This window comes from Centruroides sculpturatus, unplaced genomic scaffold (assembly GCF_000671375.1).
Source record: "Centruroides sculpturatus isolate CEXI.00-Female unplaced genomic scaffold, Cexi_2.0 scaffold260, whole genome shotgun sequence".
NCBI lineage: Eukaryota > Metazoa > Arthropoda > Arachnida > Scorpiones > Buthidae > Centruroides > Centruroides sculpturatus.
In genome coordinates, this window is record NW_019384427.1 from 249,430 (window position 1) to 272,977 (window position 23,548).

The following is a 23,548-nucleotide window of genomic DNA, read 5'->3' on the forward strand; positions in this document are numbered from 1 at the left end:
TAAAAATATAGCTGCCACCATGAGCAAACAACTAGCCCATTTAAGGGCTAGTTGTTTGCATAAGGGCTAAGTAAAGGTACAATACCAAAATATAATTAACTTAATCTAAAAAGTATAACAAAAAACAAGTTTAAAAGAAAAATTAAAATTACTTATTACATTACTTATACAAATTTATTAGTTAAAATGTGAAAATTCTTCACTGTCAGATATAAAATTGATGGCTCTAGAAAAAACTGCAAGAATTATTGAGATAATAAAATTGTCTTAAAAATACATGAGTTTTCTCTCATATCTGTTGGAACATGGAATGATGAAAAAGAAGAGGATATGAAGCCAATAAAATATTTTTATACAAGAAGCATAACAAAATACTTTAGGTCTAACAAATCTTATAAAATGGATAATTTACAACATAGTACATTGGTGGACTTGGTATATGTCATGTATGATAATTTATTCAGCAATAAATATGATTTGTTTATTTGCATTCTAATTTCAAGTTATGAAGGAATTCACATTGATAAGCCATAATTGATAATTGCCTGGCAGTTAGTAAAAACTAATGCATAAATACATTGTTTTGAAGGTATATTTACAAAATTGCCAAAACATGCTGTACCAAATAGGCATATAATCATTTTATTAATTTGTGGCTTAAATGGCAGTTTCCTATCAAAAAATAGTTAAAGATCATAATAACAAATATCACATCATTTTTGTTTTATCAATATTAATTTTAGTATTTGTTTCCTCCAATTTTTGCACTATTCTTATGTAAATCATATTGATGAATTCCTTGATGACTATTAATCATTTTTATATCATCAGAATATGTTGTTTTTGACTTCATGTTTATGAAAATGATATTCATATATGAAATAAAAAATAGGCTACTCAAAAATAGATTGTTATATTGCACACTGGAGATAATTTAGAAAAAGTTATTCAATTTAATTTTATAACAATATAAACTGTTTAGCCATACATTTTTAAAAATTTTTTATCAAGATACTGGAGATAACTGAGTAAAAACTTCAGCTATAACCTAAATAAACTAAATTTGTCCCTCAATTTACACACAATATTTATTTCATATGATTGTTTTACTTGGTTAAAAGCTATGTACTTTGAGTCTAGATGATTCTAAATTTAATTATAATATTACATTACATTCATTATTATCTAAAATATTGACACAGTTAGCATGTCACTTTAAAAATAGCTTTTTTGATGTTGAAAAAAAATATTAAAATGATTATTAACTTAAATAATTTTATCTTTGTAGTTTTCAGTATTTAATAAATATTATTTTGCAGGACATTAGTTTACAGTATCAAATATTTCCTGAGGAAATGCTTGGGTCAGGACAGTTTGGAATTGTTTATGGTGGTATGATATTAAAACATTAATTTCAATCCATTTGCTGCTGATAAAAAATAATTTAGTATATTTATTTATAAAAATAAATATTTTGATTTTTTATTTAAATTTTAGGCGTTCACAGAAGCAGTGGACGAGCAGTTGCAATTAAAGTTATTGATAAATTAAGGTTCCCAACAAAACAGGAAGCACAACTAAAAAATGAAGTATCAATTTTGCAAAATATTCACCATCCAGGAGTTGTTAATTTAGATAAAATGTTTGAAACACCAGAAAGAGTTAGTATTTTTTATATTTCAACAATAATGAATTATTAGCATTTAATAATAATCATAATTCTATATGAAACCATATAGAAACTTATAAAAAGTGAAATTTTTCACTTCTAATTTCTAAAACCATTTTAAAAATGATATGATATGTATTTTGTTAATAATACTAAATCTTAATTATCTGATAACATTGACAAAATTTTGAGGGATGTTCTGTTACAATAATTTTTAAAATTTTTCTTATTGCAACTAATTCTAATGAAACTTTTAACTTGTTTTCTGTTTAAGTGATTTTACAATACATTTTCATTTTACTCATGATTTTATAATACTTTACAGAATTTTATTAATATAATCATATACAGTGGAACCTTGCTTAACGAGCATAATTCGTTCCAGAATCTTATTCGTAATGTGAAACACTCATTAAGCGAAACAATTTTTCCCATATAAATTAATGTAAATTACGATTTCAGTGTTCCATGCTGAAAAAAATATTCAAATATTTTATGTATGACATTTATACAAAGAAAATTATGCAATATACATTGTTAAGGAGTGTGCATTGTCTTCATCTTTTCTTCTAGCACAGAATGAACTAACTTGGAATGCGAATTCAATTTGCAAAAAACAATCACAGTTAATAAGTCTGATAAAAACACCAAACGATATACCAAATTCTTGGGCTATGTAAAGGCTATAATTAAATATTAAAAATTAATTAATTTGACTAGTGGTAGACAGTTATGCTACCATCTTGTATTAAATTTAATAATTATAAATAAATAATTTTTAATTTAGATATTTCTAAAATTTAATATCAGATGGAGCATAACTGCCTCCTCTAGTCAAATTAAACATTTATTATATAACTGGCTATGGTTGTTGATGTTTATATGTAATGTGTGTGAACACAAGTTTGAAAAAATATGTGAACACAAGCGTCACTAAGATGCTAACAGAACGAGTGCTAAACACAGACTGGCAGAGCATGCGCACAATCTGGGACATCCCCTCTTCTCATTATTCGTTATGTGAAACATCGCTTGTTAAGTGAGTCAATTTTTTACAAATTGTTTTGCTTGTTATGTGAAATACTCATTATGCAAGGTGCTTTTTAAGCGAGGTTCCACTGTAATAATAAAATTCTGTGAAAACAATATCATAAATTCAATTATAATGCTGAAATTTTGTATTGAAAGCAACATTAATATAGCAGTCACAGAATATATTTAAAAAAATATCATCTATTTATTTCCATCACAACCACAGAGCATATCATCCATGTAGATCAAATATTTTATTATATATTCATATTTAGTCATAGTAAAGACAGTACCATAGAACTAACAAAACACTTCTGAGGAAATAAAGATGGATTCTTATCAATTCTGATGCCTACATTTTGAAAATCATTAAGAAAATATCATATGTCAAAGTTTTCAGATATTGAAGCCTGTAATCTGTTATCTATACATTTACCAATGTAAAATAGATGATGCAACACTATGAATATTAGGAATACCACAATAAGCACTTTCAGTAAAGTAAAAACAAGCAGCTGAAACATGAAACTGATACACAGCATTCCCAAACTGAATGTATTGTTTAAAAGCACTTTAAACCAGAACTGAACTTTGTCGCTAGGTTTTGGAACAGTTTGTTGAGATTCTTCCAACAATTTAATCTTGTGCATCTTTTATTTTATTCTATTTTCATTTTACTCTGTGTTATAAAACTTACATACAAATAAATATTGAGTAAAGGCCATATTCAACTTGTTAAACAGTTGCTTTTAGTGCAAAGCTTTTGATTTCCTATGGGATTAAAACATGGTTTAGATTCCATGTAAAAATATTCATTCCAATCCTGATATATCTGCCAATGCTCAAAATGGTGTAAATAAAGAAACAAAACCACAGTACACATTAAAATGATTTTATGTTTACTGTTTATACAAAGATATATGGTATATCTTTTGATCCTTGCATGATAGGAATATCTGAAAGTGATTTTTGAAATTGGATAGATTTTTTTCTATAAGTATTACCTATTTTAATGCCAGAGGTATAAAAAATATTTTTGTTGGTGATGTAATTTTTTAATTATATCGTTTAATTAAGAGAATATTAATTACACTATTGTTTAATAAATCAAACTATATCAAATCAAACCCCAATAATTGGTTTAATTCTTTACTGTCTTTATGAATAGGAAAGTGAACTTAAATATTAATTACAGTAAAACTTCTCTAACCTAAACATCTGTAATTCGAAGAAAACTCAAGTTAAGAAATTCAAGTTGGAGATGTTAAATCTTTATGCTATTCCATTGAGACCTACCAAGTGCTTCAAATTTTCTCCGAGTCAAAGTTTTTCATGGTCCCCAACACTGATTTATGTTATTTTCAATTTCTCTGACTCGAATTTCAATATTTATTCTATCCAAAGTGATCTTAATTATTGGATTTTCATGAAATTTTCACAAAGTTGTATCTACTCTCAAACACCAATTTTCAGACAGTATGCTAGTCCAAAGTGAAGAATACTTTTGCTTTATCTCAATTTCATTTGTTACATTGAATGTTTTACTGAAAGGTGTTACATGGACTGTTTAAAACAAAAAACTATCAAAGATTGTTTATATAATGTAAAAGAAGTAAAAATGCAGATCTATTTAGAATCAGCATTTTTTACTCTAGTTTTATAACTTGAATTGTCTTTGAATTGTTTTCTCCTGCCTGTTAGAGAAGTTTTACTGTAGTTATTTATAAATACAGATTACTCTTGTATAATATGATAGGTAGGTTTCTATAGAATCTCAGGTGGTGCAAAGGTATATTATACAAGACTAAGAACCTGAATATTTTCCTTCCTACTGTCTTAACAAGTTCTACTGTTACACTGATTTCATTTTCTGTTAGTTCAGTTATACTTGCTAAATGAACCAGTTCTAGCCATATATTTTTCCAATATTATTTTGATTTAGTTCTTAAGAACAAAATTTAGTCATAGATACCTAGAGAAATTTATAATTGATCAAATAAAAATCAAAATATCTGTACAAAAACTTAAAAAATTATATATTGCATATTTTGAAGTTGTAATTTTTAAGTGTGAAACAAGCACAAATTGAATAGCACAGAACCTAACAAAATTTCTCCAATAATTTTTTTTACAAGTGTTAACAGATTAATAGTGGAGATGCACAAAAAAGGATAAAAATGTTGAAAAATTCATCCAACATAATAGCAAGGTTTTTCCTGCATAAAAGCTCAAATATTGTGTTAGAGAAATTGCAGAAATCCTCACACAGCAGTGTTAGAACAAAAACCATATTCTATAAATGTTGCATTTATATAGAAGTGATGTGTATTTGTTTAATATTAATACATATTTTATTATTAATTTGTATATAATTATAAAAAATTTGGTTTTAATTTAATTACAGAAGATTACAGAATTTTATTTTTTTTTTTTTTTGCAATACAATTACAATATCATTATATAACAATTTTACAACAATTTTTATTTACTCCTCTTTACTAATTGTAATGTTAACATTGTAATTACTAAAACAATTAAATGAAATTAAATAATTTTTATCAAAACTTATTTGCTTATTTTCATTTATATTTCATTATAATTTTATTTCAGATTTTTGTAGTTATGGAAAAATTAAAAGGTGATATGCTTGAAATGATTTTATCAAATGAAATGGGACGATTATCAGAACGGATTACAAAGTTTCTTATATTTCAGGTATTATGATAGTTTATAATAATAATTTTTTTATTTGAATTTAGACAATAATAACATCTCTCTTACTAGTAACCAGTGAGAAAGATTTAGTAGTTTCAATAAACTGTAGAGCAATGCTAGTGGGGCCATAAGCTTCCAATAGGGATACTCATGCCAATAAGATCTATGGGGAAAAATGAAGCAAAAATTGCATGCAGCTTCTGATTCAGCATTGGTGATGCTAAACAGCATCTGTTCCCATGTCACGTGGCTGATCTCATTGACAATACCTCAACAGCCACTCACAAAAACATACACAGCATAACATTCACTAATGTAAACATAAATGTAATAAATACAACCTAAAGACACTATAGACACAGAATTCAAAATTAGCATACTTATAAATTTATCTGAAGAAACATTCACTAAATACAAGGTCTAACCTACACAGATACAACAAATATCCAAAATACACATATCAAAACAAGAAAATTACACTATCTAAATGCACGCATGTTAACAAAACACATTTAACCAGAATTAATACTTTCAGGTATACATAATTAGTTTATATTACTGCATTCAATGTAGTTACACACTGTAACCTTATAAAGTACAATAGCAAACAAGCATAATGTAAGTACATACAAATTATAAGTTTGCTTGATAGAGAAGAGTAGAAACACAAATAAATAACATTAGATGACAGTTAGTTAGGCTGACACAATACACTAAAAACAACATAACACCAATAGATAATATAAAAGACATCTTCTTATGTTATTTTTTCACACCTTATGTTATTTTTTCACACCTTATTTTTTACACACTCACAGTCTAATGGTAGAATCAATCTTTATTTAGAGGCTATTTATCCACCTCAATATACAAAATGTTATAAAAAGTTTCCTCTAGCAACATGACAGAAATAAAAAATATTATATACATTTGATAAAATTGCCAAGGATGATAATTGTAAAAATTCACAAATATATAATATAAACAATTCAAATATACCAAAATATCCAGCACAAATTATACTTACTAAAACTAATGAAAAAAAATGCTTCTGATTTTTAAATTGTCATCTTTAGGTTAAAGCCAGTCAAACATCAATATGAAAATTTGAACATCACTTTAAAAATGCATGGAGCAGTCATTTCATTGGTTCATCATCTAAAACCCACAAAGTTGTCAGATTTACCCAACATCTTTCTGTACCAACAAATTGCAAGAACAAACCAACTTAGTATCTCCTGTATGAGGATTCTCAACTTTGTCTTTTTTTTTTTATATAGAATGCCAAAGACCCTATCAACATACAGAATTCATCTGGAGTATATTCTATCCCCATTATATACAGCAGATTCAACAAGAAAGGACACTACATAGGAGCAATGGCTCAATCTCTTTACAAATGTATCGTGGGCACCATTATTGTATCCAAAAATTATTTTTCTGAATCGGTTGTCCCATCATTGATTGGTCAGGCCATTGACTTTCTTGAACATAGGAAGTATAGGGAGTTGACCATCTGTGATTGGATCTAGCCGAGTAGCTTGTTCAGAAACTAAGTTATCGTACAGCAACTTGGGCAAATATGGCATTCTAAATTTTATTTGTAAACAGGATTGAAGAATAAACTACACCAATATAAATCCAGCAAAATTTAATAAAAAAAAACGTTTTCAATCGTTTTTCAACGATCATCCTCAGTCCTAGTCTCCTATAGATTTTGGCTGGCGTGGCCATCATAAAATATATAATAAATACGTACTGGAAGTAGAAGTTGAAGAATAAACTACACTGATATAAATCCAGCAAAATTTAATAAAATAAAAACGTTTTCAATCGTTTTTCAACGATCATCTTCAGTTACCAAAAATAGAATATTAAATATAGAACATAAAATGTGTTCGAAATAAATACAAAAAACAAAAATTAACGGAAAACGCCCTAATGTAAAATGAATGGACATTGGAAAGACACTATTCAAGTGGCACTGCGTGAGAAATTCAAACTGAGCTTAACTGAGGATGATCATTGAAAACGTTTTTATTTTATTAAATTTTGCTGGATTTATATCGGTATAGTTTATTCTTCAACTTCTACTTCCAGTACGTATTTATTATATAGTAAACAGGATTGTTCATAACCGAAAGTTTGACTGTACTGCAGAGAATGAATAAGGCACTTATTGTGTTAATAGTTTTTTCTTGCAAAGCATCATGCCTCATTTACCACACAAAAGTCTAGAAACATTGGGGCTTCACAACAACACAGAAAAGCACTTAGATATACTATACACAAGAAATTCTCAAACATAGATACATTTGTGAGCAACACATAATTATAATAGTAGTTTATTCTGTGGTTATGCATTGATCCCAGTTAGGTATACTACAGTAAGACCCCACTTAATGCTGATTTGATATAACACCATCTGCTCAAAGCCTTTAAAAAAAATCAAAATTTATGCTGATTTAAATTATTGCGGCATTTCATTGATTCGTATATAATACAATTATTTGCAAACAGAAACCAATCAGCAAAAGGTGGCAAAAAAGTGTACTTTGTTTAAATCTATTTTTTTTTTTGGTGCAATTTTGGAAAAAATATATCATCATGGATGCCATAGGCAATATCGGCTTTGCATGGCACGAATTAACTGATAAATGCACGAACAAAGTGTGGAAAAAGTTATGGCTGAAGATATCCAAGAATTCCCAACGAGAAGAGCCTATCACTGTATCATTAGGTTGATCAAACTAAACCTAATCGATACAGCAGGACTAGGAGATGTAGACGAACAGGATATTGAGAAGTTACTCCAGGTTTCTGGTGAGTGTCTTATCAACGACTTTCAAGAACTGGCAGAACAGGAATCTGTGTAGGACTGGAAAATAGTGATTCTGAAAATGGAGAGCCAAAAAATTTCTGTACAGATTTCCTTAGTAAAAGTTTGGTAACTATAACCAAAATCATTGATCAAATTGTAGTGAATGATCCAGATTTTGAAAGGAGTGCAAAAGCAAAATGAGCTACCAACATTTGCTTAAGGAAAGAAAAAAGTGACAAATGAAACTTTATGACTTTATCACAAAAAAACAAGAATTTCAGAAAAGTCAGGACCTTTGTCACAAAAAATGAACTATTAATATAGAAAAAATGAACTAATTAATATATTATTATACATTTCTCTGTGCATATGTTTATGTGTTACTTAACATATATTATTATACTAATTAATATAAAAATAACTTAAAACTAAAGTAATATTTTTTTTATTTTTGGTTGCGTGTTTCCCTATTCCTATTTACTCTGTTAAAATGACCTCGTTTAACGTTGTTTAGCGCTTTGTTGTCTAGGAACGCATCCCCCACGTTAAGCAGGATCTTACTATACTAGACATTAGAATGTATGCTATGTAGTGTATACTCCACTACCATTGCTATAATGTTTTGATTTTCTTCAAAATTTAAATGGTTTGTTTTTACCTTTTACTAGAGAAAGATAAAGTACTTTTAATTCCTAAATGTATATTTTTAAACATTGTTAGTATTTAAAAAATTTTTTAAACTAACTAATTTTATTTTTTAAAGATTTTAATTGCATTGAAACATCTACATTCTGAAAATATTGTTCATTGTGACTTAAAACCTGAAAATGTTTTGTTATCATCTGATTCTGATTTTCCACAGGTAAATTTTTGTTTTTAATATTTTTTTCTTATACAGTTATGTATGTATAATTAAAAATTTACATTTTAACTATTCCGTTAAAATAATGTTCTAATACATGCTTTTCATCCTTTAAATCAAAAGTTTTGTTGATCGCATTGAAATGATAGTTTTTATCTTTATTTTATATTGTAAATGAATGTGAATGCCTAGAAATTTTGTATCAAAGGATCAAAGCTCTGAATGAAAGGTGCAACAATGTTATGTTGAGGATTGCTTATTAATAAATCAAATTATATAGATGAGAATAAAGATAAATTGATTAAATTTGTAGATACATAGTGAAGATATCATGTAGAGAGAAATTTTACTTCAAAGTATGTGCTCAGAGCCAAAGAGAAAATCTTTCAAAACTGTTTCATATTTTTTTAGTAAAAACATTTGAAATATTTTTTTTTCCAATGATACTAATATGTATGCTTCAATTTTACATACTTCTTAAATGATACTAATTTCTTGTGTTTGGTACAGAATATATAAAAATACAGTAATTATTTTTTTAAAAAATATGATTTGCTTAATATTATTCTACAGTGCAGTTTTTTAAAATAATTATTAAATATAAGTGATTCTTTGTAATTGTTAGTGTAAAATGCATTTTCACATTTTTCACAAAAAACAATGGATTTATGATGATTATTTACATTTATATAATTTTATTCGTATTTTATATGAACTTAATACCAAATAAAATTAAATATTCTTTTAATATTACTTACAATTATTTTGTTTAAATTTGCATTTAAGATTATATCATAAATAAAGCTAAAACATCTAGACACTAAAAATAATAAAATTAGGCAGGCAAAATAGGGACTTAAAATTTCAAAATAGACAATTTAGTAGATACTAATACTGAAAATAGGTGTTTAAAAAGCCTCAATACTAGTTAAACTGCTTCAAAAAGTAATGTGCTACAGGTTATATATTAGAGATTTAGTTTAAACAATAGTAATTTGTTTTACATAATCATCCATAGAATTTTCATTGTTTTGCTTAATTTTTACATATTAAGTACTATAATATAAATTTTTTTATTTATAATAATTAAATTTAATTTTAATAATTTCTGATGGGTAATTTCTTATAGGTAAAATTATGTGATTTTGGATTTGCTCGTATTATTGGAGAACGATCATTTCGCAGATCTGTTGTTGGTACACCTGCTTACCTTGGTAAATTATTTTAAAATTATGCTTAATCTATTAAGTAATTTAATTGTTAAATTATTTGAAACTGATTTGAAAATAATAATGTTTTTACTAGAAACCAAGTTTATTTGAAAAAATATTATTATAAAAGCTCATTTAAAATAACAAAAAATAAAAATAAAAAAGATGAAAAGGGAAATACAGACAGAGACTAAATACAAGCTGAAAACATAAGATTGCAAATAATTGAATATTCTGTTTAAGTAGCAGTAGAATATTCATAACATGTTACAAAAGATTACTTTCTATTGTGTTAAGATAACACATGTAAAACTGTATATTTTAATATCACAAATATATTTTTTTAATCTTATTGTTAGTTGACACATTAACTGCCTGTTGTAATATGATATTTTGCATCAGGGAGGCTAAAAAATGAAAATTTGATTTCTAATAATTGATTATAATGTAAATAAAAGGGTCCACGAAGACCTATAACAGTCAGGAGAGGGGAGATAAGAAAAGTGTATACAAAGAAAGACGGGGGAGTCTTATGACCTTGAACATGAGACTGCTTTCTCCCAGGCAATAAATTTTACAATCCCACTATAATTAGATGTCCTTCCCTACTTAAAAGTATTTACATCTGTGTGTTAAAGTATTTCACACTTTGTTTCCACTGNTTTTTCCCAGGCAATAAATTTTACAACCCTACTGTAATTAGACATCCTTCCCTACTTAAAAGTATTTACATCTGTGTGTTAAAGTATTTCACACTTTGTTTCCACTGCAAATGATGTTTTTTTTCTGTAAATATATATTAAAATGCACTTATATACTTTGATTTTTCTTTTTTTTTTGTAATATTATTTACTTTATATGCGATAAAAGAGAATAATTAAACTAGTTTTTGATATTTTAAATTATTTACTATTAAAATAAACCACTCTCAGATATAAAATAGATTTTTATTTAAAAAAAATTACAACTGCCGACCTTGTACAGCGTCATAATGCCACACGACGCGCCAGCAGTCGTAGCTAGGACCAATTTGCCATACGACCGCTGGCGTTTGAAGCCAACTGAATAGATATCCATGAGAGGCCAGCACTAAGCATGCAGAAAATGTCGTATGAGGCCAGGAAAATTTAACCTCGAATAAAACTACATTGTTTATGACTACGGGCTGTTGTATGGCGCTGACGGGAATTTCCATTACAACAGCACGTGCGTCGTGTGGCAGTTAATGTGTTAATGTCAATTACAACATGATAACTTGCTTTCTTTATTGTAATAACAATAGAATTAATTAGTATGAAACATGTATTGGTATATTAAACTAAAATTGATTAATAAATAGTGGATTTTGTATTTAGTTTTCAGACAGTTTTATAAATTATGATTTAAAACTTTTCAAAATGTTTTTTCAAAAATTTGTCTTCTCTTTTATGCAAATATTGCATAATGATGAATGAAGTAGAATTATAGAAATAGTATCTAGAATTATAATGTAATCATTATATAAAATTAGAATATCATCATAGAATTGCAAAAAGATTATTATTATGAAAAGACTTAATATCTAGTTAATTACTTTCTTCATCATGAATATGAAAGTGTAAAATGAAATTTAGTTTTCTAATATTTAGTAATCTTGAAACTGATTCCAAATTACATTAAAAAATTAATTAATACAAGTCATTATGAAAGTTTGTAAATATGAGCAAACCATTTAAAATGTATATCATAAATTGTGATTATTTTTGAAAGTGTATTGTTTGTGCATTTTTTCATTTCGTGAGTTATGCATTGAAATACTTGTCTATTTCTTTTTCAAGATCATTGCAACTCTATTTGTAAACAGATAATAATCTCTATTACACTCATAATATTATGCTTGAGTTTTTCTTTTAATTTTGAAAATAAAAATAAATTATACAGATAAAAGCTGAGTATACAATTTATGAAGATTGCATTTAAAGTTCTTCATTGCAATAAACATAACTTGTGATAGCTTAATTCATTCATTAGAATACTTATACAATGAAATTTCCTTTAACAGACATCTTTTAATAACTGACATAAAGTTGTCCTATGATATTTTATATTAATTTCCATAAATATTTTGCTTCTTAATGTAGTCATTCTGAATAATGGACGTGGCTATTAATCTTATAATAATGGAGAGTCAGTAATTTGATATCATTTGATTTATTATTATGAAAACTATATCTGTGTTTTTTTTTGTTATCTCTTTGATGTCATCTCTTCAGTTTTATAATAATCAAGTTTAAAAAATGGTGTCAAATTGACATAAAAGTGGACAGTTATCCTAATTGAACAAACCCTAGGTCAAAGCCAAAAATATTTACAATAAAAGTTTTGCTGTTAATAGTTTGAATGATACTTTATAAAATTAATTAATTTTTTTATTTGAAACTTAAATTAACAATTAATTTACGTTTTAAATAAAAAATGAAATGTCAGTTGAAGTCACAGTACCACCTATATTAATTTCAAAACCCTTTAATGATCATCAATAAAACTTTGTTTCAGAAATTATTAGGTTTGCTTTGTAAATTTAAGTGGTTATTTCTGATATATTTCTAACATTAAAGAAAAAATTGATAGACTAAAATTAAATGAAAAATTAAGTGTGAATGATTTATCATTGAAAACAAGCATAGGAAATTTTGGACAAAGAATGGAAATTAAAATATTTAAAGTGAAGCCTCTTCTATGAGGCTTACAGAATTGTGTTCATTCTCAAAATCTGTTTGATTAATTTTGATTAAACTTTGCCATTTTCCATTAATTGCAATGAGGAATCCAAAAATGCGATAAAAAATGGGGGTCCATGACTTTGTTTCTGAGAGATAAGGTTGTTTCACAAGTGTCCATGACAAAGTGATATTGCATGAATTGTGCGACTTTTTCTTGTGATGTTTCATGGTCACTAGCATAATTATGGGCTTCGTTATAGAGCAAGTTTGTTCTCAAAATTTAATGGGCTGATTTTGATAAAACTTTGCCATTTTCCATTAATTGCAGTGAGGAATCCAGAAATGTAATGAGTGTCCATTTAAATGTAAAAAATAGGGATTGAGAGGTTTTCAATTACAAAAAGGTTAAACTGACAATGTCTATTCTCTCTGATATGACTGAGCATGCCTGACAGAATTTAGACCTAGGGGTCAAAAATAAAAACAGTGTTGCATGTGCCTAATGGAAAATAAGCATGAAAATGAACAAAACACAAGAAAGCAATTGCCATTGACATTGATTGCTTTATTCTTGGATAGCCTCTTCGTGTCAGCAAGTGCAAGGATCGTCTCTCTATACCTGGTCAGCCAAGGATTGTGACTCCTGTGGCCAGCAAGTACAAGGATCAACTCTTTTGTGGCAGCAAGTGCAAAGCTGACCTGTCCACATCTGTCAGGTGCAAGGATCACTTCTTCTGTCCCTAACAAGTGTAGAGATCACTTCTTTCTTTCCAGCTCTGCTTCAATTCTACTGTGATATGACAAAATCACTCAATATCTTAGTTAAAAGGACATTAAAAGACAATATTGAATGTTTAGTCATATATGCTATATATCACATATGAATGTGAGCATCAATCTACCATCTGTGAGGTTGTTTTGTAATTCAGTTTTTATGCCAAAAACATTTGACCAGTTAAAATTTTATGGTGAATATGAGATAAACAAACTCAGTTTATGTAAATGGTGATGTTTGTTCAATAAATAAAAACAAACATTTTTGATGAAGATTATTCCACCTGATTTTTGCTTGTGGTGATGACTTGAAAACCAAGATCAATCAATACAAACACTAGTACTTCATCATCAATGAAAAATTTCATGAATTTTATGTTCTCTAGTTCACGAAATTTGATTGACCACCCCTAGTATATAAAAGATTACACTAAGTTCATTCTAAGAATGTTGACAGAAGAGCCATGCCGTTTTTGTGCTCCTCTGTCAACATTCTTAGAATGAACTTAGTGTAATCTCTTATATACTAGAGGTGGTCAATTCTTGAGTATTCCAACAAGATAGAAATGACTTTTTTTTTTTTTTTTGTAACTGTGAGTGAAACCTTGGTGTCATACTTTGCTCTAGAAAGCAAAAGAATCTATACAGTGGCATAAAACTGGGTCAAGAACAAAACTTGTTTACATAGAAAGCTTTGGTAATAGCAGTGGTGATATTCGAAATATATAACAAAGGGTTCGCTAACAGAAAATTTTTCCTTAACAATTTTTTTTTGCTCAAATGGTGCATTAGCAACATTAGCGCAAAAACTGACCTTAAGATACCCATATAAATAAAAAAGATGCGTTGGCAAAATTAAGTCAGTTAAAGTTTAACATTGTTTATGCCAGAACTATATATATATTGATAAATAATAAAAAAAAGTGTTCAAAATGGTTTATTTTGTACATATTTTAATATTTTTCATTCGAAGTATTTTATAAACATAAAAATTGGCTTATTTTTAATCAGAAAAAGTCAGGTTTAACTGCTTTCCCTATGACTTTTCCTCAAAAAAAAAAAACTTTTCTAAATCATTATTTTATCATTAGGTATTATTATAATAAGACAGATGTCATTGTATATCGAAATACAATATTTTTTTTATTTCGCTGGCAATAGCACGACACGTGTTTCGCAGCCATCTTGTATTTTCTCGCGCACGTGGGATTGTGGGACCTCTGGTACAACTGGACTAGTTTCAAGAACTCTCTTGATTCGATCGAGATTGAAACGGTCGATGGAGGTTGCACCAAGGCGAACGGGGTATAAGGCTCTAGTTTAGTGGTGTTACAGAGTGTAATACGTATATTTTAATATATTTTTTAAAAGCAACAAAACCACTGAAAAATATTACGTGTGTTTAACAACGGGTTCGGAAAATTTTGAAAATGTTAACAACAAGTTCGGCCGAACCTGTGCGAACCCATTGAATATCGCCACTGGGTAATAGTGTTCATGCTCTAAGGAATCATAGTTAATACTGCTGCTTACTGTGAAGCATTAGACTACAGTGTGCATTCCAAAACAAATGATGTGGTCTTTTGTCATCAGAAATTATTTTCATTCATGATAGCATGTGATCTCACACTGCTGCAGTCATATGAAATTGCTTCAGTAGTTTTTCATTGGAAACTTTTTGACTTTCCAACATACAGCTTGGATCTTGCTGAAGTGATTTTATAAAACTGAAATGGCATTTTAGAGGGAAAATGCATAAGAACATGTGATAAAGTCAATGATATTGTCAGTGATTTTTTGAATGGACTGGCAGCAGAACAGTATGGCATAAAAACTGGTTTGACAGACATTGGTCTGTGATAACTGTGTTGAAAAATAAGCTAATACATGTAATATTTGTGGTACAGATTTGTTGAAAGTAGTTTTCTTATTCTTACATTATAATCAAATGATTTTACTTTCTGGATGTTCTTTTTACTGTAGCATTTAAAATAATGATTAATTTTTAATGTTAATAAACAAATAAGACTTATTTTAGAACTATTAGTGCAGAGAGATCCTTCACTTGAGAATGTCCAGACAATCAGCTTTCCAGTTTTTAATACTGTAATTTTGTAAATGTATTTTTAAAATTGAACTGTTTACATTCTGTCACAATAGGAATGTATTTAAGTTTTAAATTTTTGCTGGATGATAAAATTTTCTTTAAAAATTAAGACGTAGTCACTTCCAAAAATTCTTGGGTGATCATCATATTTCTTTTAAATGTTCCTTAGTAAAAACTTCAGATGACCCAACCTTCCTTTTTAGGCTATGTGGTCGTCCTGGGAAAAGTTCCTTAAAACATAGAAACAACTAATTAAAAAGTAATAATTTTTTTAGAATTGGATTTGATGATCTTATGACATCTTGCTTATTTCATCCTTCTCTGTTCAGGAGTTTCTTTATATCTACTGGAAATTTGCACTGTTTAATGTAGATTATCTTCTATTCTCTCTCTGGCGGTGAATTATTATTAAATTTTAGGTTTTAAATTTTCGCTGGATGATAAAATTTTCTTTAAAAATTAAGACGTAGTCGCTTCCAAAAAATCAAATCCAATTTTAAAAAAATTATTACTTTTTAATTGATTGTTTCTATGTTTTAAGAAACTTTTTCCAGGACGGCAACGTAGCCTAAAAAGGAAGGTCGGGTCATCTGAAGTTTTTACTAAGGAACATTTAAAAGAAATATGATGATCACCCAAGAATTTTTGGAAGCAACTACGTCTTAATTTTTAAAGGAATGTATTTATTTGTTCCTGTCAGATCAACATTTTGCAGTAGGAATTTATGAATAACATTTGAACATAATATCCTTAACTGTAAATTAGAAGTATATACACCATCTGATTTAATACAATGAGGTCAGTAAAAATATCTGATAAGGATTGAATTTAGCATTAAATTAATTGTTGCTTCAATGCTTTTCACAAGCAAGACCCAAGAAGGCTTTTGCCTAGAAATAGGTGAGTGACCAATTGAGATGTAAGGATGAGAGTTTAAGACCATGGCCCCAATTTATAAAAACTCATGTTTTAAAGACATGGTGTCCCATGGTAGTTTCTGTCCAGCCCACTGTGATATCTATCAGGCTTGCTGCTGTTCTTTGTCTGATGACTCTCTTTTACTTCATTGTCATAATTAGTATATGTGTACTTCTCTATAGTTTCCCTGATTTTGAAAGTTGTTCTCTCAACCTGGAAGGTCCTGTGATCTTCCTGGATCCAGGACCTTCCCTCGTTTGGAGATTCTCCTGAACTTTCTTCTTTTGGAACTCTTTTAGTATAGACAAACTGACTCGTTTTTTGAATGATTGTGATACTTTGGTATGAAAATGGAATCTCTCTCTCAATAAACAGTTTAACAAGTCATTCTTTATCTCAAACACATGCACTCACATATGTTTCCTTTTCTGTCCTTTTGATTCCAAAAATTTTTTAAATTTCTTTTCTTCAATATCTGATTGTGATTAAGATAATCAAAACTTCTTCCAAAACTTCAGACTATGAGGCGTTAAATATAATTAAAAATAATTTATTCTTGCGAGTGCTTTCGATGTAAATATGCACGTCATCTTCAGGCAATACAAAATCGAACAGAGAATTCGAACCATACATTTAAATTTAAACATTAACGATATTAGCCGTTTTTTGAATATAACTATTATAAATAAGATTTAAATTTTAGAATTAAAAACATTTAAAAATATTTAAAATTGGTACGCATGCGTTTTAAAACAAATAAACTTCGATTGGAATGGCTATTAATTATTTTGTAAACGCAAAAAACTGGCGCGCGTGCACCTTAACATGCATAACATAAGAGCCAATTAGGGAGGCTATTAAGAACAAGTAAATTTGATTGAGATAACTGTTGGCGTGACATCCAACCCCAGTACTTAATACTCCTAACAAGATTAAGATAATGTGACCTCAGACTGAATTATATGTTTATTTAAAGAAGAATGTCAGAACTCAGAAAAAATTTGTATGAATGAGAATTAAATTTATTAAGTAATTTTATACACATTTCAAATATGAAACATACACAAAAGTTTCACTTCTGTATTTTTTACATTTTAGTTTTTTGTGCTGTTAGTCAATGAGATTGATAAAACACAAATGTTGACACTTGTAATCATTAGCTATTTATTTTTCAAATAAAATTACTTAAATGTAAAGATTAAAAATTTGAATAAATGTTAAGACTGCCATCACAATTTCTTTTATTGGTTTATACTATTCACTCTCTTCCCAAATTTATTAAAAACATGTTTTAGAATATAGCTTAGCTACCATATTTTAAACCAAGAATATTGCAAACTATATGTACAATACATTTCTTTTTCATTGTGTTAAAGTATGAATATTTGTGAGAAGAGAACAAGAGATACATAGTATTTCTTATTTACATTTTTTTTCTTGTTTTTATGAAATATAAATTATTTTTTATTCTTATTAAATATTGTGTATATATATGTATATTAAGTAATATATATATGATTTATAATTTATAAATAATTTGAATTTAATTTTTTATCATTGAAGTATGGAGAAATTATTTAATTAACACTCTAATCAAATTTCATTTCATGCTAACTTATGTTGTTAAGAAAAACTAAATATAAAAAAGAAAAGTTATAAAGTTAAAAAACAAAAATAATTTTATCTTAATTTCTTTGTTCAGCTCCTGAAGTTTTAAGAAATAAAGGTTACAATCGATCATTAGATATGTGGTCTGTAGGAGTCATTATTTATGTTAGGTATTTATAATTTTTTATTTGGAATATATGTATGTACCATGTGTATATATATTTAATTATTTTAATGAATTAATATTCATGTTTAATTTCAGTTTAAGTGGTACTTTTCCATTTAATGAAGAAGAAGATATAAATGATCAGATTCAAAATGCTGCTTTTATGTATCCACCCAATCCTTGGAAAGAAATATCTGCAGAAGGTAGTCTTTTTAATATCAGAATTGTTTTAATTCATTTTTGTGTTATTGCTATTACAATTAATTTTGATTTATTTTTTAGCAATTGATTTAATCAACAACTTGCTCCAGGTTAAAACAAGGAAAAGATATACTGTGGATAAATCACTCTGCCATACATGGTTACAGGTAAATATATGAATTTGTTATCTTAATAGCATTTGTACAGCATGAAATCTACACAGAAGTGTTGAACTGAGGTCACAGATATTATGTTATGAAGGTTTTGAAAAAATTTATTCCTCTTTAAACTTTTGTAATAGAAAAATATGAGGGGATGTCTGATAATTAAGGTACAGATCAAAATTACATCAACATTTTTAAAAAGTTTTGAAAAATTCAATAAACACTACATACTAATGCTTACTTTTCCACATTGTTTTCATAAGCATTCAGATATTTATCTCAGCATTTCATAAGTTTAAACATTCTTTCCAATAGTTTTCCTATCCAAGCATCATGATACTACACAACTGTGGTTTGCAATATGTTTAGGTCTTCAAATCTTTTTCTTGATAAGTCCTTGAATGGGCTGAATAGGTGAAAATCTAATAGGCTAAATCAGTCTATTCGATAGATCCTGCAGAACTTTCCATTTCTGCTTTTCCAATCAAGCTTTTGTCTGATTTGTAAGATTGTGTTCAATCATGCAGAAGTCCTAGTTTATAATTGTCTTGATCTTTTAATGCTGGCAACAAAATTGGTTTTAAGTAAAACTGATTAACCAGTTTTCAATAAATTGCAGTTTTAGCAAAAAATATTAACAATATTTACTGTCAGCATTACATCAAAAACTTCAATTATACGTTTAATTTCTTCATTTTGTTGTCTTTCTAACTTGTTGATTTCCAAAAGTGCTTTTTTATGTTTGTTTTATAGTAATTCAATTCAAAAACACAAAAATAAATATATTACATTTAGAAAACTTGCTATAAATTATTTAAACTTACATCCACTTTGTGTGAAATTTGAGAGGAAGTGTTATTTTTAAGCTCAGGTGGATGGTCAGTATAGCTACTACTATTAATGTCAATAAGCCACTAATTATTTTATTGTCATGTAAACAAAAACTCTCTTCTTGATTTTAAGTCAGTCAAATTACAAAGATATTATATTATTGTACTCTGAAGAACTGGTAGCCCAGGACACCCCTAGTGGGCATTCTAGCAGCAGCAGTGTCATTCTGTGGTATAAATAATAAAATTCATATAAATAATAAATTCCTATTACAAATAAAAATAATAGTATAATTTATTTATTAACAGTATATATTAATTTAAATAATAGCTGAAAATCATTGCTAGGGACACCCCCTAGTGCACGTTCTAGGCATTCTGTGACAAATGACAGATACATAAACAGTGGGATCAATGGCTTATATAAGTAGATGGGTTTTTAAACATTTTTGTTTAACAACTAATTTTGTTAGATCTAATTAATTTTATATTTTAGTTGCAATTTAACTGGAATGCCAGTAACTCTGGGTTTCCAGCATGCTGATCTCCCCAGTTTATATGCAGCAGGCTGATCATTATGCAAAAATATGGTAAGAGAAGTAACAGAAATTGTTTTAAAACTAAAAACATGCTTTATTCGATTATATATGAATTGTGGAGGTGTTTGCCAACAAAATTTGAAGTTTACACTTGTTGAAATAGCTGCACACATAGAGACGAGAAGTCAAAAAAAGGTAAAGGGCACATGTTAAAACAGTCTTTATATTCCTCTGGACTCCCTCTGGTGGTGATTGGGTAAACTCCTGAATTGGTTCCAGAGAATCATTGTTTTTAATAACAAGTTGCCATCTATGGGGAAGCTTTATGATACCCTCTTTATAGAACTTTCCAGTTTTTTCCATGAAAAATGATGGTTTTTGCAAGCTTTCAAACCGTCAAAGTTTTTATCATGAAGGGAATTCTATAAGGCCCAAAAGAAATGGTATTCCAATAGCACAAGGTCAGGTGAGTGTGGTATTGGGTAAATCATCTCGTCATAGTTCCAATCAATTTTAGTGTGTTTATAATTACTAGCAGACCCCGCCACACGTTGTTGTGGCTCAAAATGTATCTATTATAAATGTATAACACTTCCCCCATGGGGGTGGAATTTTTGAAAAATTCCTTCTTAGTGTACATTCTCTTGATGTACCCTATTAAAACGAATCAAAGACACAAAAAACTGCATCTAAAATAGTATAAATAGAAGCTTACGGTAAAGAACTCTTTACCGTAAGCTTCTATTCTACCGCAAGCCTTAATCCTGTCCATCTCCCCCCAGTGGGGGGAATTTTGACATGTATATTATATAAAAACACGTGCATATTCAAATGCAGCGTTGTGTCAAAATTTCAAAGGAATCGGTAGGAACAAACGAACATTACATTTTTATTTATATAGATAGATAGAAGATGATCTGCTTTAGTTCATCCTCAAAGAAAAGCATAATTCCTCACATGAAAGCAAACTTAGGTCATTGTACTCGTAGTGCCATCTGTTGGACATAAATGCCTTAACCCTAGATGATATCTTTTAATTTATATGAATGTTTAATGGATAATATACAGCCTATGTCCACCCTGAAGTTCCATTCTAAATATTGGTGAAAGAATTTTTGAAATTGGATGAGTAGTTTCGGAGATTACCCCCTACATCCAAACTTACAAACATTACCTCTTTATAATATTAGTATAAAGAAAACTAAGCAGTCTGGCATTATCTTAATGAAACACGATGTTTTTTTATGTTGGCAATTTTCAGACTTTCTTCAATTGCCATCTTTAGTTGATATAGTTGAGAACAATATTTATCAGAATCAATTGTTTATTCTGTGAAAGGTAATACAAGATTACTTTCCAGTCTCACCAAATGGTGAGCATGACCTTTTTCAGATGAAGACCAGCCTTTGAAGTATTTAATGGTGGTTAATTTTTATTGCCCCACAATTATTTTCAGTTGATGTTGATCATTTATTAAAACGATCCACTTTTCATCACCTGAGACCAAACATTTCAGAAAGAGAATATTTTCATTTCATTTTATTCAAAGAGAATTACAAATGAAGATGTAATCCAATGAGTTTTCCATTTTAGCTCCTGTGATTTTGGAGAAGCTGGAAATAGTGTAGTAATTTACTCATACTGTATATAATTATTATATGATGCAATATAATTGTTATTGAATTTACAGATGTCATGTGCTTTGTATTATATATTAACTAAACTTATTAACATTGAAATGCCTATCTTTATCTACTTTATATTAATATAAATTTAGCTTAACTTGATTGCATAATAGCATAATAACAGGGTTTGGTTGTCTGTGTGTGTACATATATATATATATAATGTTGAAATCAATAATAATTTTATATTTATTTTATTTCAGGACTATCAAACATGGTGTGATTTAAGAGAATTAGAAAATCAAGTTGGCTGGAGATATTTAACTCATGAATCTGATGATGCTCGTTGGGAAGCCTATCGTAGAGAACATAATTTACCTCCATCTATATCTCATACACAAAATGAAGATAATGCTCCCCCACCAACATATAGTCTAACAACGTGTTCACAGTCTAGGCGAGAAGAAGACAACACTGGTATGTTTGGTCGTATTCGTCTTTAAAAAGAAGAGAAAGATATGAATAAAACTGATATACGAAACTTGAAGCAGTTCTATTCTGTGATATCTATAGAAGAGACTTTTTTATTTTGTTTTATTGCAACATTGGAAGAGTTGTTGAAATCTTTTAATAGAAATCTGTTACATATTTTTGACTATAATCATGTTTAAAATGTTACTACATCTACTCAATTTACATTCCAACTGTGGAACACAGGAGAAAAGGTACAAGTTTTAGAGAATTTATTTTCTAAAAGACAAAAGTATTTTTATAAAAAAAATGCAGCTATAAATAATAATTCCTTCATGTCATAACATAAAATTCAAATTTGGAAAACCAAATTTTTAGTAAAATCACAAAAAAAAAGCATTGACATTGTTAAGGTTGAGGTTGCTTCCATATTTTATTCAGTAACTGGTTATGGGAATATATATTGTATGTGTATATATGTAAACAAATAATGTGTCTTAATATGTAAATATTTCATAATGTCAGATGAATTTTTAGTTTCATGCCATCATCATAAAATCTAGAAAAATTTTTCTAGTAACTTCTATAAATGATTAAACTATAAAATTAATTTTTACATTTTTTGCATTCCATAAAATATACTTTATTTTTATACATTATAAACACTTTTTTACTCAAAATTTATTGAAAGGAATGTTAATAAAACAACTGTTTTCCACAAAGTATTTTACATTTTTTGTTCAAATCTAGTAGATATTATAATAAATCCATACAGCTTCATAAATTTTTCTCTGAATATAGAGCTTTATAAAATAATTTTAAAGGATCAGTACATGTATTATACAGTTTATATATAATATCTTTGGAATAAGAGAAAATATCAATTTAAGAAATATGAAAGTTGTTAAATAGTATAATAAAGCAACATAATATAGGATGGTCATAGTCTTTCTCTGATTACAAACATTTAATATTTGCTATAATGTTGTACAGACTGTTTACAATCTATGCAACATTACAGCAAAACTATAGGATTTAGCCTAAATTATGCTATATATCATATATCCAGCATAGTTTTTGCACAATAAATGTTTGTAATTAGAGAAAGACTTTATGACTATCTTCTTGAAAGA

General features: G+C 28.0%; 1 protein-coding gene across 1 annotated transcript in view; it reads left to right on the plus strand.

Annotated features, from left to right (window-relative positions):
• Positions 1 to 22,983, plus strand: part of LOC111619599 (serine/threonine-protein kinase D1-like) — a 56,485-nt gene extending 33,502 nt beyond the window's left edge. Inside the window, exons 12-20 of the mRNA XM_023361362.1 lie at positions 1,320 to 1,392; positions 1,498 to 1,661; positions 5,312 to 5,416; positions 9,001 to 9,099; positions 10,229 to 10,313; positions 18,514 to 18,589; positions 18,682 to 18,788; positions 18,868 to 18,953; positions 22,208 to 22,983. Of these exons, the coding sequence (XP_023217130.1) occupies positions 1,320 to 1,392; positions 1,498 to 1,661; positions 5,312 to 5,416; positions 9,001 to 9,099; positions 10,229 to 10,313; positions 18,514 to 18,589; positions 18,682 to 18,788; positions 18,868 to 18,953; positions 22,208 to 22,447 (1,035 nt within the window). The 3' untranslated portion in view covers positions 22,448 to 22,983. The remainder of the gene's footprint in view (positions 1 to 1,319; positions 1,393 to 1,497; positions 1,662 to 5,311; positions 5,417 to 9,000; positions 9,100 to 10,228; positions 10,314 to 18,513; positions 18,590 to 18,681; positions 18,789 to 18,867; positions 18,954 to 22,207) is intronic.
• The last annotated feature ends 565 nt before the right edge of the window (positions 22,984 to 23,548 follow it).